Genomic DNA, 16,864 nt, shown 5'->3' on the forward strand with positions numbered 1-16,864 from the left:
ATAATAATTGCCCGTCTGACCTGTCTGTCCGTGTGAATGAAGGATCACCACCTTTAACTTAACCCATCCAAGACAAGTCCGGTTATTTGTTCAGCCTCAATATCCAATAGCTTGAAACAACTAGTGTTAATAATGACATATATTGGATTTAGCTTATAGATCATTGTTCCGATGTGCCTGCCTTGTCCAAAGTCCTTAAAAAATATTTGTTGGTATATTTTATTATACTTTATTAGACTAATAAATTAACATTTAATTTGTTGTAAAAGAAACAAAAAGACAATATGAAAAAAAATATTTTGTAACTTTTTTTTATTTTTAATTGTTCATTCATGAAAATCAAACACATCTATGCCATTAAAAACAAGTCTATTTTGTAACTTCTGACCAGATGAGAGCGAAATATCGCAACTTTAAGTGTCAGCCCCCGATAACTTTGACTTTGAAACCTATACTAGGACAAAGTGGTTTTACAAAACGTAGTGGACTGTCTCAACTCATTAGCATCACATTGTCAGTGGCACTTCATCAATACAGCAGGTCTACGTCTGTCCATCTGGTCAGAAGTGGTGCACATTGTTAGTTGCTTATCTGCTATTAGGTTATCATAAAAGGCAAGTATCAATCAATCGATCATCAATCAAATTTTATTTGTATAGCACCTTTCATCCAGGTACATGAAATACAAAGTGCTTAACATTTTGACTGAAAAATAAGCATAATAAAAACTAAAATAAAAACTAGGAGACCAATGCACACTGACATACAATATAATTAATAAAAATGATTAATGATAAAAGTTCAAGAATTAAGGCTAAAAAATAATCAGTCCACAACAATAAAATATAATAAACATAAAACATTACAAGAAATAGATACATCAATAAAAAAAATGTGAAAGAGAATAAAACTATAAAATTTGATGGTACATCAAGGACAAGAGATGAGTTTTTAGTCTATAAAAATGTCCACATTTCCAGCTCCTGTCAGGTCCTCCGGCTGTTCCACAGTTTTGGAGCACAGTGGCTAAAAGCAGCATCACCAAATGTTTTAGTTCTACTCTGTGGAAACAGCTAAAAAGGAAGAGCCAGAGGATCTGAGGGAACTTCCTGGTTCATAGAATAAAAACATCTCTGAAATATACTCTGGTGCAAGCCCATGTAGCCTTTATAAACTAATAAAAGTAAGAATAATTACTGAGATTAATGGAAGCCTACTACTTTACTTATAGTTATTATAAGCTGTAATGAAGCTTCATGGGTTAACACCCCTCAAATTTAGATTAGTTTCTCAGGGAGTTTCCTTGACAAAAACGTTTCCATCAGGTTGCTTTTTCCATCGTAACTTCCATCCTCCAGCTCCATTAACCTTCTTCATCTGGAAAAAAGCAGAGAAAAAAGAGCCGAGAAGGTGGATCAAAATATTAACTGATACAACTAATCTCCAAAAAGCATATGATGCTTATACATGTTTCTGTAATCCACATGCGGGCGTAAGATGAGAGGACAAACGCTGAATCGTGTCAGTTACTCAGGTTTTGCCTCACAGTCCCGCTGCCGCCTACGATCCTCACATAACCTGTCAGCTTGTGTCATGAGACACAGCATGACGTTTTAGAAATGAGAGTCAGTGATTTTTACTTCTTTTTTTCTTCATTCTGCACCATATAAACCCATGATAGTTCATATTTTTCTTAGTCAACTTCTGTCAGTTTGATGACAAATGTTCATTTTTGGATCACAACTGTAAGTAAGTAATATGTGCAAGTAAGTAAAAGTATATGTGACTTCAAGACAAATTCTTTTCGAGGGATATTGATGCATTTTTCAAATAAACAAAGCCAAATAAAATGAAAAAAGAAAAGAAAAAGCTACGTCTACTTAGTTCTGCTGTCCTATAAAAAAAAGAAAAGAAAGAAATTTTATCTTAAAATTCCCTCTATTTTTTATTTTATTTAATTAAAATTAAAAGAAAAACATAAATAAAAGAGTAATTAAAATGTATATTTTTTTATTCTTTATTCTATTTTATAATTATTGTTTTCTTGTTTTTTTTTACATATTCCGAATTGTGTTTTTTTTCTTCATATTTAGGATTGTACGTTTACTGGGGGTTTTACACATATTTCTTGCTACCTTGAATATTAATAATTAATAAAACACTTTACCTGCTCCAAGATGCTGTCTTGCACTGCAGAGTCACTAAGATCCAAAGTTGAGTCTTGTCCATTTATCCTCACTATGATGAAACTCTGATTTCCTGTGAATTCCTCTGTGGGTTCCTCTGTGGTTTCCTCTAGAGAAAAATGTGTGCACAAACACAGCCACAATCAAACTTGCTTTTTCTTTGCAGGTACAATTCTGTCACAGTAAGAACATCAGAATATTTGTGGTATATTTAGGAAATACAGCTTTTAATCTGGAACCTGAACCTGTTTCCGTGCAGTTACAGAAGAAGCGATGTTTTTCTGCACAGTCCCGAGGTTCCCATCTACCAGATGCACTCTTGATCACAGCCACGCAGCTCTCTTCGTCCTCACTGAAAACTGCTTTCCCATCTACCCAGTCTCTCACCGAGTAGGAACTCTGGTCCGACCAAGTCCAGGGATCCTTGAAGGAGCCGATCCAAACGATTTTGCCTCCAGCTTTATTCTGGATAACATTATGCTCAGCAATATTCCTTATACTGGTCAGGTCGGAGGAGTGGCTTCTGCAGTAATCTAGAGCGTCGTTCCAAGACAGTTCCTCTGTGTGCAGAACGTACCGATCGTCACCAATTTTTGATGCTACAAAGAAGAAGATGCTGTTAATGCTCTGTGTTCAGTTTTACACAATTATGCTGCCAACTAACTGCATATCCTCCTACCCAGAAATCCCCTCTTTAGTCTTCCTCGTAATATAGTCCTATAAAGTCTTTTGTCTATACAACACATTATGTTTTTTTTACCATTTAGAACAGAAAAAATCTAAAAAATATATTTTGATTTGATTTGACCAGAGGTCAGCAACCCAAAATGTTGAAAGAGCCATATTGGACCAAAAACACAAAAAACAAATATGTCTGGAGCCGCAAAAAATGAAAAGTCTTTCTATATTAGTTAGAACTGGGGGGATATTTTATTTTCATTATGCACTTCAAGAAAAAAGTTGAAATGTCGAGAAAAAAGTCGAAATGTCAAGATTAATTTTGAAGTACAATCTTGAGAAAAAGTCGAAATGTCGAGGAAATAGTAAAAATTTTGTGAAAAAAGTCGAAATGTTGAGAAAAAAGTCAAATTGCGAGAAAAAAGTCAAAATTTCAAGAAAAAAGTCGAAATGTCAAGATTAATGTTGAAGTACAATCTTGAGAAAAAAGTCGAAATGTCAAGGAAATAGTAAAAATTTCGTGAAAAAAGTCGAAATGTTGAGAAAAAAGTCAAATTGCAAGAAAAAAGTCAAAATTTCGAGAAAAAAGTCAAAATGTCAAGATTAATGTTGAAGTACAATCTTGAAAAAAAGTCGAAATGTCAAGGAAATAGTAAAAATTTTGTGAAAAAAGTCGAAATGTCAAGGAAATGTCGAGATTAATGTTGAAGTACAATCTCGAGAAAAAAGTCAAGAAAAAAGTCGAAATGTTGAGAAAAAAGTCAAAATTTCAAAAGGAAAAAAATAAAAAAGGAAAAAAAAGAAGAAAAAAAGAAGAGAAAAAAGGAAAAAAAGAGAAAAGAGAAAAAAAGGAAAAAAGAAAAAAAGAAGAAAAAAAGGAAAAAAGGAAAAAAAGGTCAAACATTTTTGAAAAAGCTCCAGGAGCCACTAGGGCGGCGCTAAAGAGCCGCATGCGGCTCTAGAGCCGCGGGTTGCCGACCCCCGGATTTGACTTTCTATATAGTTACCATGTATCCCCATACAACCCACAACTTTTATTCTTTTAACTTTCTGTTCTGGTCCAGATATATATCTCCCTGATGAGGATGTGGTCAATATCGCCCCGGATCTCCATGACAGCGAGGAAGGTCATGCATTTGTCCTTCTGAGGTTCCACTAAATATTTGCATTCCATTTGACAGTAAAGTGTTCAGGTGTGTGTATTACAGTTTTTCTCAATCACTTTGGTACATTTCTCACATCAGAATTGAAATTCTCAAAAGTTCTTGTTCAGTTTTCACATCATCATGCCATTTGTGCAGATGAAAAAGGCAGTTTCTCATTGCATTGAACAAATTGCAAATGCTTTTGTCCATCCATGCAAATGATTGTGTACAATTCTCAGTTTTTTCGTACATTATCAATTGCTTTTGTCATGCTAATCAAAATGCTTTGTTATAGGAATCTATCAAATAGTCTCTTTCCCCAAAACATTTAGGCTATAGTTCATCATATAAGTCTTCACATGCAAAATGATTTACCAAGCCATCATAACATGTCAAGCATATATACATTTCCATAAGACATTTGTCTGTAAATATGATCTAAATTGGTAAATTCCTCCCAGGTGAATCTAGACTTTCTCTAATGAAAAGAGTTGATCAACCAATGATCGACAGTTTTCTGAATGAGCTCAAGGGAGCATCTCATGAACAATCTACTGGGGAGTATATAGGTAACCAGAGCACAATAGAAAGTTACAATGTCTGACAATGGAAGGACAACAGCCAAGAAGAAGGAGAGGAAGAGGGGTGAGGCTGCGTGGTGGAGGAGTAGGAAGAGGAAGAGGCAGAAGAGGCGGACACATGCGTGTTCCTGATGAAATCAGAGCAACACTTGTAGACCATGTTTTGAATCATGGGCTGACTATGGCTGAAGCGGGGAGAAGGGTGCAGCCAAATGTTGGCAGAACAACTGTGTCCTCAATTATTCAAACTTTCCGCAGAGAGAACAGGTGTGTAATCTAACAGTATGTGCTGAATTACATGGAGTTTACTGTATTTACATGTCAATACAGTAATGCCCCATACAAAATTACAGTAGCCTATTCCACCGATGCTCTATACAATGCCATTGTGTCTTCCTCAAATTTGTTTTGGTTTACATTTCTATTTCCCACATAGGACTGCAATGTCAATGTTTGCCAATGAAGAAGTCATTCTGTAAATGTGAATCTTGTCTTTTCCAATCAATCTTACACATATACATTATATGAGGTCAAATGTACAACACTTGTCATCACACCTAAACCACATTTTACATCAACATGTCCCTTCAAAGTGCCTTCAATTGCCAACATGACTAATGAATTTGACTGTCTTATCTGTACACAATGACACAATGATTAAACATTCTGATGGCACTGACAAGTATATTGACACAAAAACTTGCTTTTGAGGGATGGACTAAGGATTTTGAGCAAGAGACTGGCTTTTGCAGGTGATCCACAGTGTTTTGCTATTTGTTCAAACTGTTTTGAGAAATGCACTTGATCTTCTGCAAATTGCAAGAATGATTGGAAAAATGTACCAAAGTGATTGAGAAAAACTGTAAATGTTAATATTGGCCACTCACCATTGTAGCAGATTGAGTAGTGGGCTGAATCACAAGGGTGTCCGTGCACTGTGGAACCTTCTGAAACTCTACAGTAATAATCTAGATCCTGGTCACTAGGGGTCACATAATCTTTCTCTCCGTCCTTGTAGAAATATCTGCCCCCGATAGACCAGTGCCAGTTCATGGTGTCCCCTTTCATGAGCCCAAACCACGCAGCATCAAGGTAATGGTCCTTTAAAACGTCAAGTATGTGCTTCATATCGTCCAGGAACTTGAACGAGCCCAAGTCAACACAGTGCTCTCTGCAGTAGGTCTGCGCCTCATTCCAGGTTTTGTTATATGGGTATAAGACGTATTGGAGGGCACAGAAAGGCAGATGGCACAGTCCTGCGGGAGGTTATTACACAGTCTCAAAGATCCAGTTTTAAGTATGACTTCATGTACAAATAACAACATGAAATAAAAGAGTGGGTGGCAAACTTCACAGCATGAGAGGGTGACGGGCTTTAGATAGATAGATAGATAGATAGATAGATAGATAGATAGATAGATAGATAGATAGATAGATAGATAGATAGATCTTGTGATTACCAGTTTTTCAGTGTAATCTGGCTACTATAATGTTAAATAATGCAAGTTCAAGTCGATAATTGTGTGTATCTTTAATATTTAAAATTCACGTTTCATCTCCAAATTAAGTGCAATTTAAATCAGGAACATTTACAATTCATTAGACTTTTCTGAGCTGGTTATTTTGTTAGATGACTTTGGGACTAGTTAGTAGTCAAGTCAACCCAAAAACTCACTGGAGTCAATCCTCCAATAGTGTAGAAATAGCGGTAGTGCAGTCGCCGCCACACGTATCTGATCTCAGCTGATTGATGAAAACATTTACATGTATAGTGAGTTCAACATCATCATCCACTTCTCTGTGTTATTGTGCTGCAGTTGAAAACAACCTCATATGGAAACTAGCTGAACCAGGATGGTGCTGATGTTCTACAACTCACGCAAGATTATTAAATAACTACCGTATTTTCCGCACTATAAGGCGCACCGCATTATAAGGCCCACTAAATATCTGGTAAAATACCGTACTATAGTGGCTGGGGTTGAGTTACGTATCTACCTGATGGAGCTGCGCTACAGGAAATGCTACAAAATCCTACAGCAAATGCAAAAAAAAACAAAACAAGAAGAAAAGTACCGTATGTCAAACTTTATTAACAAAATAAAAACCAGCTTTGCTCCGTCTCGTCAAAGTCGCCATTATGCGAGTCAGCGTTGCTGCTGTCGTCTTGAACGTCTGTGACGATTCCTGACGTTTTTAGCGCTGTTACTTTGGCGACACCAACTACATTACCCACAATCCCCGACTATAGTAACAGAAATTACCGTAATGATCATATATAAGGCGCACTGCATTATAAGGCGCACTGCCGGTTTTTGAGAAAATTAAAGGCTTTATAGTGCGGAAAATACGGTACGTTTCTTTTCGGTCTCGGTCTTGACTTGGTCTTGATACTCTCTGGTCTTGGTAGTGTCTTGGTCTCGGTTTAGGTGGTCTTGACTACAAGTCTAATAGATAGATAGATGGATGACTTTATTCATCCCCAAGGGGACATTTTGTTGTCAAAGCAGTCCGGTATAAATACAATAGAAAGGACACTTTCTATTGTTTCTAAAAACACAAGATATATACCGTATTTTCTGGACTATAAGCCGCACCTGTATATAAGCCGCATCCGCTCTATTTTTAAAAAAACAATAAAAAAAAGATATACAAGCCGCACCTGTATATAAGCTGCATCCGCTCTATTTAAAAAAAAAAGATATGCAAGCAGCAGATATTTATGTTGTTAGATTAGATATTTACTACATGTACAGAACCATTTTGAACTGTAAATGATGTACATGTTTGTACCTAAATAGATCCTTTCCTAACAGTGTCTTTTAACACGGCAGCAACTTTGCTGATTAAAACTGGACAGAACCAAGAAAAAATAACCAGTATTTATTTATCTATTTATCTGTTTGAAATCTGCTTCTACCTACTTCTATCTGCTAAAGAAGAAGTAGCGTATTCTTCTTTGCATTTATTTTGTCTTAGTTTTTATTCTAATTCCGGTTAGAGCTCCCCCTAGTGGTGGAAGAAAAATCCACAGAATAGCTGCACCTTTGTATAAGCTGCATGGTTCAAAACCTATGAAAAAAGTAGCGGCTTATAGTCCAGAAAATACGGTAAATAGGTAAGGTGCTGTGACAAGTTTTATAAGTCTGAAGAGAAATTTAGGAGAGCACAAAAAGGAGAAAATTACAGCTGAGACGTATTTTGTGTAACACTAACCTGTGAGAACAATTACATTTAGGATCCTTCCCATGGCTGTTAAGAGCTCTGCAAAAACCAGGACACAGAGGAGACACTCTTATATATAGTAATATATATTCCACAGTACTGTATAAAATAAGTAGTTAGTGTTATATCAACATCTTTTTCAGACTACAAACAGAAAAGATAGTTACTGATTAATTAGATGGCTGATTAATGGCCTTTTATTTATGTCAATATTTAGCTTTGGCCGTATAAAAACCCACATCGGTTCATCTCTAAGTAAAACCACACAATGTTCAGAGTGAAATGCCAAAGTCATTATGAAAAGTGACCTCCCTCATATCCACACAGATTTAATTATGTTTAAGGGGACTGTGCAATATAAACGTTATTAATTAGTATTGAGTTGTAGAGCCAGGTTCCTGTATTTGCTGTTTGCATCTTTAAGAGACAAAACAAGCTATCTGGATGTCATTAAAGCTGTGAAGACAACAACACTGGGGGTTTGAGACTTTTAAATAGTTCTGTAAGGATTTACAAAACAGCATACTGTGTTAGGTTTTTATTCCCGTTCAAGTTTTTGTTTGCAGCACAATTCCTAATTGTATTTAATAAGGTTTAGCAGATTAACCTGAACAGTGGAGGTGCAGGTAAAACAGTTCCCTTCAAAACCCAAATAGAAGATAAATTGTCGACCATTTAAACTTTTTTTTAAAAAAAAGTTTAAATGGTGTATACAAGGTACTTACCTAATATTTGATGCCTCTTATTGAATCTCTGTAAAGGATGTCTTTTCTCTGCAGACTCTGCCGTTGTTAACTGTGTCGCTCACAAGGCTGAGCTGCTGGTGACTAACTTCAGGGGAATCTGAGACCAAATAGCTGATTCACAAAGGGTTCACCTGGTGAAGTGTTTGCCACATTTACGTATCCGTGCAAATTTTTCTTCCTTGATATGTAAAAAACATAAACAAGTTTGCATGTCTGTTCGAGACACATGCAAAGCACATCTTCCAGGGAGTCGAATACTGGGTTCAGGTGATCAGATCTTTTCCTTAAATGGGTAGAACAATTAGATTTGGCTGAAGATGGTACCAAACAAAGTATCTCATATGTGATTTTATTGTTGTTTGGCACGTTTTATGTCTTGATATATGCAGTACTTGAGTTGTAAAAAAAAATCAGGGAGGATGGTGGATTTTATCATATCGGGACAGATAATTTCTGCTGACTTCAAATAATATAATATATTACAAATAATAGCACTGACCAAAACACCTGCAGAAATACTGCAGGAATGACATAGCAGCAGTTAAATGCAGCCTTCTGTAAGCTTTAAATATCCACTGGGCTTACATCAAATACATCAAAACACAAAAATAAAAAACAGTTTTATGAACTTATCAATATGACTCTGTCCTTCACAGGATAAGTAACATGGATCACTGCAAAAACTCAAAATCTTAACAAGAATATTTGTCTTATTTCTAGTTAAAATGTCTCTTTTTAGTAAAAAAAAATCTCATTACATTTAAAACAAGACTCATCACAGGAAATCAACATCTCATCTTGTGTTTTTGGAATCACAGGAAAAAACAACAATTTTCACCTGTTTCAACTTTAGATTTTCACTTAAAATAAGTAGAAAAATCTGCCAGTGGAACAAGATTTTTTTGCTTGTAATAAGAAGATAAATCTTGTCCCACTGGCAGATTTTCCTACTTATTTAAAGTGAAAATTTACTTGAAACAGTTGAAAATTGTCAAATAAGTTATTTTTCTGGTGATGACTCTAAATGTTGAAATAGCAGTAAAACCACATTCATTGATGAAATGACATAAGGGATGGAAAGGGGGGATGGTCCGTCATCTAGCAGCATCGTAGTCATTCTCGTCAAGATGTAAAACTAATAGACTTAAATACTCGGCTGCTGTCTTTTAAATAAGCAAAATCAAACATTTTAATGTCATGACGACTGTTCATAGTGTTCATTTGTTTATTAGTCTTTTAATATCCTTCCTTCATCCCTTATTTTTGGGAAATTTCTTTAAAAATATTTTAGTGCTCTAACTTTGTTTATGTCCTATATTCAGTGGTGCAATATTTGCCCAAGATGGATAATATTATCAAATAGTTTGGGGAAAAATAATATACATTCACACTATAATAATTGCAGAGGGATGTATTTGCATTTTTTTAGGTTTTTATTTTTACTTCTTTACAGCACACCAGCTCGTCAGATGAAGCAAACAACTTAAATGCTGTCTATAAATATATCTTGTGATTTAAATATTAAAGCATAATTTTTGCCATTGTTAAAAAAATAAAGAAATAATTAAAGATCATCCTCAGTCTATAGTATTTTGTCTGTATTTCTTATCCTTCGGTCCTTCTTAAATGTGAAAGTAAGCCTGTACTGAATAGTTTTTATGCAAATCTATTTATGCATGTAAAAACAAATGCAAACTTTATTAGGAACAGGCCGCTTCTTTTCACCAGACAGGGTGGCGCTACGTGTATTTTAACTTCAGTAGTCAGGGGGAAGCTGACACCTGATGTTAAACTACCCGTCTATTCCTTGTAACAAAATCATTGAATTAAACCACTCGCTCTCTGGGCGGGAAGGGAACAAAAAATAAAAAATTAAAAAATAAAAACTCTAGCACTAGCATGGCAGCACCTGTGTCCATGGACTCTCAGCAATCTGACGAGGACTTCATGCTTTTCCCACTTTTAAGTGATTTCTTGCTTGTGTTGTTCTCTCAGATGTAAGTCGCTTTGGATAAAAGCGTCTTCTCAAGGACAGTACTAAGTAAGTAAGAAAAAGATTTTTCCAACAAAAACTGTACTTGATGTCATTGTAAAACAAGAGTTTAGACCGTGCCAGAGAGCTGCAAGACTGCTGGACTACCTGCAGCTTCCAAATATAACGTGAACCTTTCCACAAGTTAGAAAAGTCCTAGTTTGAATCCAAGCTTAGTCTTTTCTATGTGGAGTTTGCATGTTCTCCCTGTGTTTGCATGGTTTTTGTCCAGGTGCTTGTTTTATTTAATTTTTTTGTTTGAATAAGTCTTTTTAAGCCCTCTATTTCTTACACATATCCGTGTGTTGTAGGTTTAAAGTGTGCACTTCAAAAATGTGCAGATTTGGCTATGTGGTGATTAAAAGTTGCCCGTATGAATGACTGTGAGTTTGCATGGCTGGTCATTTACACGTCACCCTGCAGTGGACTGGTGACCCGTCTGGGGTTAGCCCCTGTCTATGACCCAGGGAGAGCAGGGATGGACTTCAGCAGAACACTGTTGCCTCGGGTTGGAAGAAGCAAGTATACAGGACTGTCTCAGAAAGTTAGAATATTGTGATAAAGTTCTTTATTTTCTGTAATGCAATTAAAAAAACAAAAATGTCATACATTCTGGATTCATTACAAATCAACTGAAATACTGCAAGCCTTTTATTATTTTAATATTGCTGATTATGGTTTACAGTTTAAGATTAAGATTCCCAGAATATTCTAATTTTTTGATATAGGATATTTGAGTTTTCTTAAACCTTTATATATCTCATTTCTGTCCAGTAGATGGCACACCTGTCTCTTTAAACTCCACACATAACAGGGCTGAAGAAGACAACGCTTCCTGGAACCAAGGGAGTGTTCAGCATACGCACTCTGTTCTTTCATATAATCCATGGTAGTGAGTGTTTATTGCATATTTGATACCGTTTTGGAGCATAATTAAAATCTTTAGATGCAGTATTATTGGTTTTAATGTGATGTGTAATTGAAGCTTCATGTGTTGTGTGATGGTAGAGTTTGTTTCAGGAGCACACAGAGCTTATTTATTACAGTCTATGTACACATGACTGTGCAGGTGGAGTTGCCAACCGTCCCTTGAAAAACGGAATCGTCCTGTATTTATAAACTAAATTGGCGTCGTCCCGTATTGAGCTGAAAAGGGACGCACTTTATCCCGTATTACTGTGAGAGTCAAAAAATAGTCATAAAATGCCAATGGAAAATGGCATTGAGCTGTTGAGTTCACAAGTCATTTTTTCTGTTTTACTACAACTGTAGCTACAGTCATGGCCTTTGAGGCACAAATATGTTTACAAGTTTTCTACAGACTTTCAGTTTGCACTTTTTTATTGCACTAAAATGTGCACTATTACAGCATGATGTTCTGCTTGCTTTCTATTGTTTTATATTAATGTATACAATTTTAAGTTAAGCAGGACAGGTTTCTGTTTAAGAAAGATACTTATTTTATTCAGTTCATTTTGTGAATTACTGGATAATAATTTGTTTTCTATGTCTTCATGGCATTCAAAAATAAGAGCTGCAACAGTGGCTTACTCTCTGCTCACTCAGGTTCGGATCTGAGGTCTGGACTTAATTATATATAATAATTTTTGTATGTAAATAATACATTTTGCAAGTACTGTCAACTTAATTGTTACTTTATTTCCCAAAATTAAGTTGACTTTACTTGCCAAAATTAAGTTGACTTTACTTGCAAATGAATTTTGTACATACTAAAAATTAAGTAGTTTATACAAAGACTAGTCTTTCTTGATCTACATAAAAATCTCATGCGAAAAAGTTGCCTTAATTTTTTCTAAAGTAGATCAAGCAAGATATTTTTTACTATGGTGTTCTACTTAAACAAATAAAGCATGTTTAATCTAAACGTTGGTCAATCAGCCCAAAAGATTAAAATTGTTAAACGAAAAGTAAATACAACAAGATAATTGCTTGTTGTTTGTGTGTAAATGAAAAGATTGTCTGGGATTACAGAAATACTGCTTGTTAAGGAAAAAATGCACAATGTCTTGTTTTTTGAACAAATGCAGATTAAGTTCAAAACTAGATGTATTCATGTAAAGCAACAAACTTCATTTTTAATTGTTAATATCACAGATTTAAATATGTTATATTTACATGTGCTTAGATTTATTTTTTCCAGTGTGGGGATGAAGCAGCAGTACCAGGATGTCATCCTGCAGGCCTGTGGCGCCTCCTCTCTGCGTGTGGGCGCTGAGATCCAGACGCTGTGGAGCGGCTACGGGGAGATAGTGCGCCTACACCTGGAGGGCTGCGAGCGGCCCTCCGTGGTCATCAAGCACATCAAGTTTCCGGAAGAGGCCAAGCACCCCGGAGGCTGGAACACGGACCGCTCCCACACACGGAAAGTGAGATCCTACCACGTGGAGACAAACTGGTACCAGAACTATTCCACCAATCAGAACTGTCGCATCCCTGCCTGCCTGGCTGCCTGTTCCCATGGCGACGAGATGCTGATAGTGCTGGAGGATCTGGATGGGGCGGGTTATGATCAGAGAAGGTATGGAGTTTTACAGTTTTATGTTCCTCAAAGTCTAGAACATGAAGTAATGAGTTTACATATAACTTTCAGGTAGGGCTGGGCAATTTTGGACAAAAATAAAATCCCGATTTTTTTTTTCTGAAAACCTGATTTTCGATTTCGATTTTTTTGGTAAAACTACAAAAGACAATGGAATAAATTCTTTTCAAATATTTTATCTTTATTTTTAAAGAAAAATAGCAAACAAATTCCCCTATTGGGAATGAAGTGCAATTGAAAGATACTGTAAATCCTCCTTGAGTTTAGTAAAGTGACACATTTACAATTGTCTTGACCAAACAAAGATGACTAGACAGGCTCTGTCTGTAATACAGCCAGCTGCAAAAAAGGAAAATCGATTTTCCTTTTTTTAACATCGATTGTGATTAATAAATCCGATTTAGATTTAAAATCCATTAATCGCACAGCCCTACTTTCAGGTAAATGATTAAGCTTCACCTGACTAACAAATACTCAGCAATTCAAAAAGCCCAGAGAAATGGTTTTGAAATAATAAAATATTTGTTTTTTCTTATTGATGGAAAACTACTAAAGAGTCAATAGAACTGTTTATGGAGCCTTCCTTTCTACCCTAATCATCTTAGTGTGTGATAGAGTCCTCATGACAAGGATGTTATTTTTATACAGAAACTAACATCTACATTCAAATAAAGATAAAAGATAGCCAATTTCAATGTGTAATATGTTAATCATGACAAAATGCGAACGTATCTCATCACCCCACTTTCTAAAACTGAAAGTGCTCGCTTCAGCAGACAGATCGAGGACAAATCTGGAGAGATTTTGTCTCTCATGCCTCAGTTGGGGCACAAACCAGTGTTTTGTTTGCATGATGTAGCTTTAAAGTTATGAGCTTTCTCTAACTTTGGTTTCAACAGGTGTTCTGAGGAAAACATTAAATGAGTAGGCCTGTGTTGAAAAAATTGATTTTCCGATTCTAAATCAATTCTCATATTAATTCCTAAAAATCGATTCTTATGTCCAAAGATCGATTTTTTTTTTCTTTTTTCTTTTTTTCATCATTTTCGCCAGGTGAACTTTAATCCCAGTAGTCAGAGACACAGTTTGTCATGACACTTCTGAAAAATCCCAGGTGCTTCATGGCAATATGTGTGCGTGGTGAGAGAATAAATTAGATAAGCTAAAATGATTTGTTTACTGCATGAACTGTTGCAATTTCTTTCTTTTTTGCACTTTAAATGGATATTGAAAGGCCTGTTTGAGTTATTTATTTCTTAGTTATTTCACAATAATTATTGTGAAATTATTATTTCACTACTTATTTTACAGTCATATAATTCAGGCAACAGCTCAAAAAACATTTTAAATAACACTAAGCCAAATCAATATCAAATCGGATCGAATCGAATCGAATCATGATAATCGATTCTGAATATCGATTCTTGACATTTGAATCGATACCCAGCCCTATAAATGAGTAATAGAGATTTTAAGTATATCTGGGGAATCTTTGGTGAGCTTAAGGTGCACCATTTACTTACAGTCAGCAGCCATATGGCTGGTCATAAGAAAACTGCTGAATTGTGTTATATTTGGAGCCTAAGGAGTCCTGAAGTGAAAATGGTAGAAAATCAACATTATTATTGCCTATCCTGGCATGAAAAAGTATGAAACATGATTAATAAGAGGACACATTTTTCATGTCAAAAAAATGTAATCCCTTTTAGGACCAGTGTGAAGGACGGCGAGATAAAGGCTTGCCTGAGCTGGCTCGCCCACTTCCATGGCCTCTTCCTGGGCGTGGCTCCACAGGGCCTGTGGACTGTCGGTACCTACTGGCACCTGGAGACAAGGCCAGATGAGCTGAAAGCCATGGACGATGCTGAACTCAAAGCAGCAGCTGGCGACATCGACAGGATACTTAATGAATGCTGCTTCAAGACCATCGTTCACGGAGACGCAAAGTTGGCTAATTTCTGTTTTTCCCAGAATGGACAGGATGTAGCAGCTGTAGACTTTCAGTATGTCGGCGGGGGCTGTGGGATGAAAGATGTAGTGTATTTTCTAGGAAGCTGCATGGAAGAGAAGGAGTGTGAGCAGAGGGTGCCAGGACTGTTGGATCACTACTTCTCAGAGCTGAGACTATCTGTGAAAGAGGGTGTGGACTTGGATGCTCTGGAGAAGGAGTGGAGGGAGTTGTTTGCGTTTGCATGGACTGATTTTCACCGTTTTCTCCTGGGATGGATGCCGGGACACTGGAAGATCAACAGATACAGTAAACGGCTGACCAAGGAGGTTCTCCACAAGCTGAAACATCAGCACAACAAGTGAGCATCAACCTCCTCAATGAAACCAGAACTATAAAACAGGAAGTTGCCGTTTTAAACCTGGAAATCTGATGACTGAAAGAACTGTTTTAATTTGCTGTGTACTTAGAATTAATAAAGATTTTTCTGAAAGATTACTGAGCATTATTTGTCTTCTCTATACTGTAGCTATGGTATTTGAATTTGAATTACATGTAATTTAATGGTTTTGAACATAGATAATTGAAGACGTGTGCTAGGTAGATGTATTTTTGTATTTTGCTGGTAGGCTGTACCAGAAGAATACTTCTCTTTTCTACACAACACTCCCGTTGAGTCCTTTCTTTCTCTCTGAACACATCGCCCTGTTTGTTGCTCTGTGTGGTCTTAGCGCTAACCAACTGGGTGCAAAGGGAGTTTGATAAGCAACGGTTGGTGTCGTCCCTTTGATGGGGAGGTGCTATGGATTGTTGTCAGGCCCTACATCTTTCTAGATGTGGGTCTGATCTATCAATTTCTGCTATTTATTAATTATTATCCATTTCCACAGCTGCCAGCATGGCTGCCATCTCTAGCAATGCTACATGCATTTACAGACCCTAAAGATAGCACCTTTGCACTTATTATCCAAGATTTATCCAAGGTTATACAAATAAAATTGAATTGAACTGAATTTCTTTCCTGAAATATTGCATGGCTGTTATAGAAGAGCAGCCATTAATAGTATTGGTATATGATGTCCCATAGAATTTAATGCCATGTAGGACACTTTTACTCCTGGGGGGTTCTTAAAGTTTGAATTTTATTTTAAACCAAGTTGGTAGCAGGTCAGTTTGCGATTCTTAATAAACTTCCAAGGAACAGGTGGTTCTGCCGTTTTTGGCAACAAAGATTCCTCAAAGAATGAAACAAAAGAACTAAACTGATTCAAAAATTAAAATTACCGAAATGTGAAAGTACACATTTAAACATTGAAATACAAACTATGAAAAACAGCAGTGCGCTATGAGGTCAAATAACTTCACTAAACCTGTGTTGAGCTTCTCGCAGGCTGCAGCCTTGCTGTGCACAGGAGCTAAAAGCAAGTGATGCCTGGGAGTCAACATGCCAGCCCTGTGTATTTAGGCCTATGCTGCAGGGGGGCACCGACATGATCCACTGGGCGGTGCCTCTCACCCTTCTCCTCTCCTCTTCCCTTCCTCTCTTCTCCTTTTCCATTTTTATTTATTATAAATATCTCATAGCCATCACTTTTGTCCATCGTTCCTGTAGTTTCTTGTGCTGGCCCCCTTTTTTCTCTTTTGTGCATGTTTGCAGGCCGGAGCTTCAGGAGCTGCGTGCTGGCCTGCGGTCCCCCCCTTCTGGTCATCCCGCTGCTGCTTCCACATGACTGCTGTGTGCTGCTGACGTCCCCGACTCCCCC

The 16,864-nt window shown here is 36.6% G+C and overlaps 2 protein-coding genes across 3 annotated transcripts; one reads left to right on the forward strand and one right to left on the reverse strand.

Annotated features, from left to right (window-relative positions):
* Positions 1 to 239: 239 nt before the first annotated feature.
* LOC133441165 (secretory phospholipase A2 receptor-like) lies at positions 240 to 8,680 on the reverse strand. 2 transcript variants are annotated; one of them, XM_061718565.1, is made up of 6 exons: positions 8,541 to 8,680; positions 7,807 to 7,854; positions 5,478 to 5,846; positions 2,432 to 2,785; positions 2,168 to 2,295; positions 240 to 1,377 (listed from the first exon to the last, which is right to left on the reverse strand). In XM_061718565.1, exons 2-6 carry the CDS (start codon positions 7,838 to 7,840, stop codon positions 1,291 to 1,293), a joined length of 972 nt encoding a protein of 323 aa, XP_061574549.1. In that variant the 5' UTR covers positions 7,841 to 7,854; positions 8,541 to 8,680; the 3' UTR covers positions 240 to 1,290. The 2 variants fall into 2 exon arrangements, with proteins under 2 accessions (XP_061574549.1, XP_061574548.1); XM_061718564.1 differs by having other exon boundaries at positions 2,426 to 2,785.
* Positions 8,681 to 11,467: 2,787 nt separating this feature from the next.
* pkdc (protein kinase-like domain containing) lies at positions 11,468 to 15,580 on the forward strand. The gene is made up of 3 exons (XM_061718566.1): positions 11,468 to 11,485; positions 12,755 to 13,132; positions 14,863 to 15,580. Exons 2-3 carry the CDS (start codon positions 12,762 to 12,764, stop codon positions 15,464 to 15,466), a joined length of 975 nt encoding a protein of 324 aa, XP_061574550.1. The 5' UTR covers positions 11,468 to 11,485; positions 12,755 to 12,761; the 3' UTR covers positions 15,467 to 15,580.
* Positions 15,581 to 16,864: the final 1,284 nt, after the last annotated feature.

The sequence above is a fragment of the Cololabis saira genome, chromosome 3 (genome assembly GCF_033807715.1).
Source record: "Cololabis saira isolate AMF1-May2022 chromosome 3, fColSai1.1, whole genome shotgun sequence".
Classification (NCBI taxonomy): Eukaryota; Metazoa; Chordata; class Actinopteri; order Beloniformes; family Belonidae; genus Cololabis; species Cololabis saira.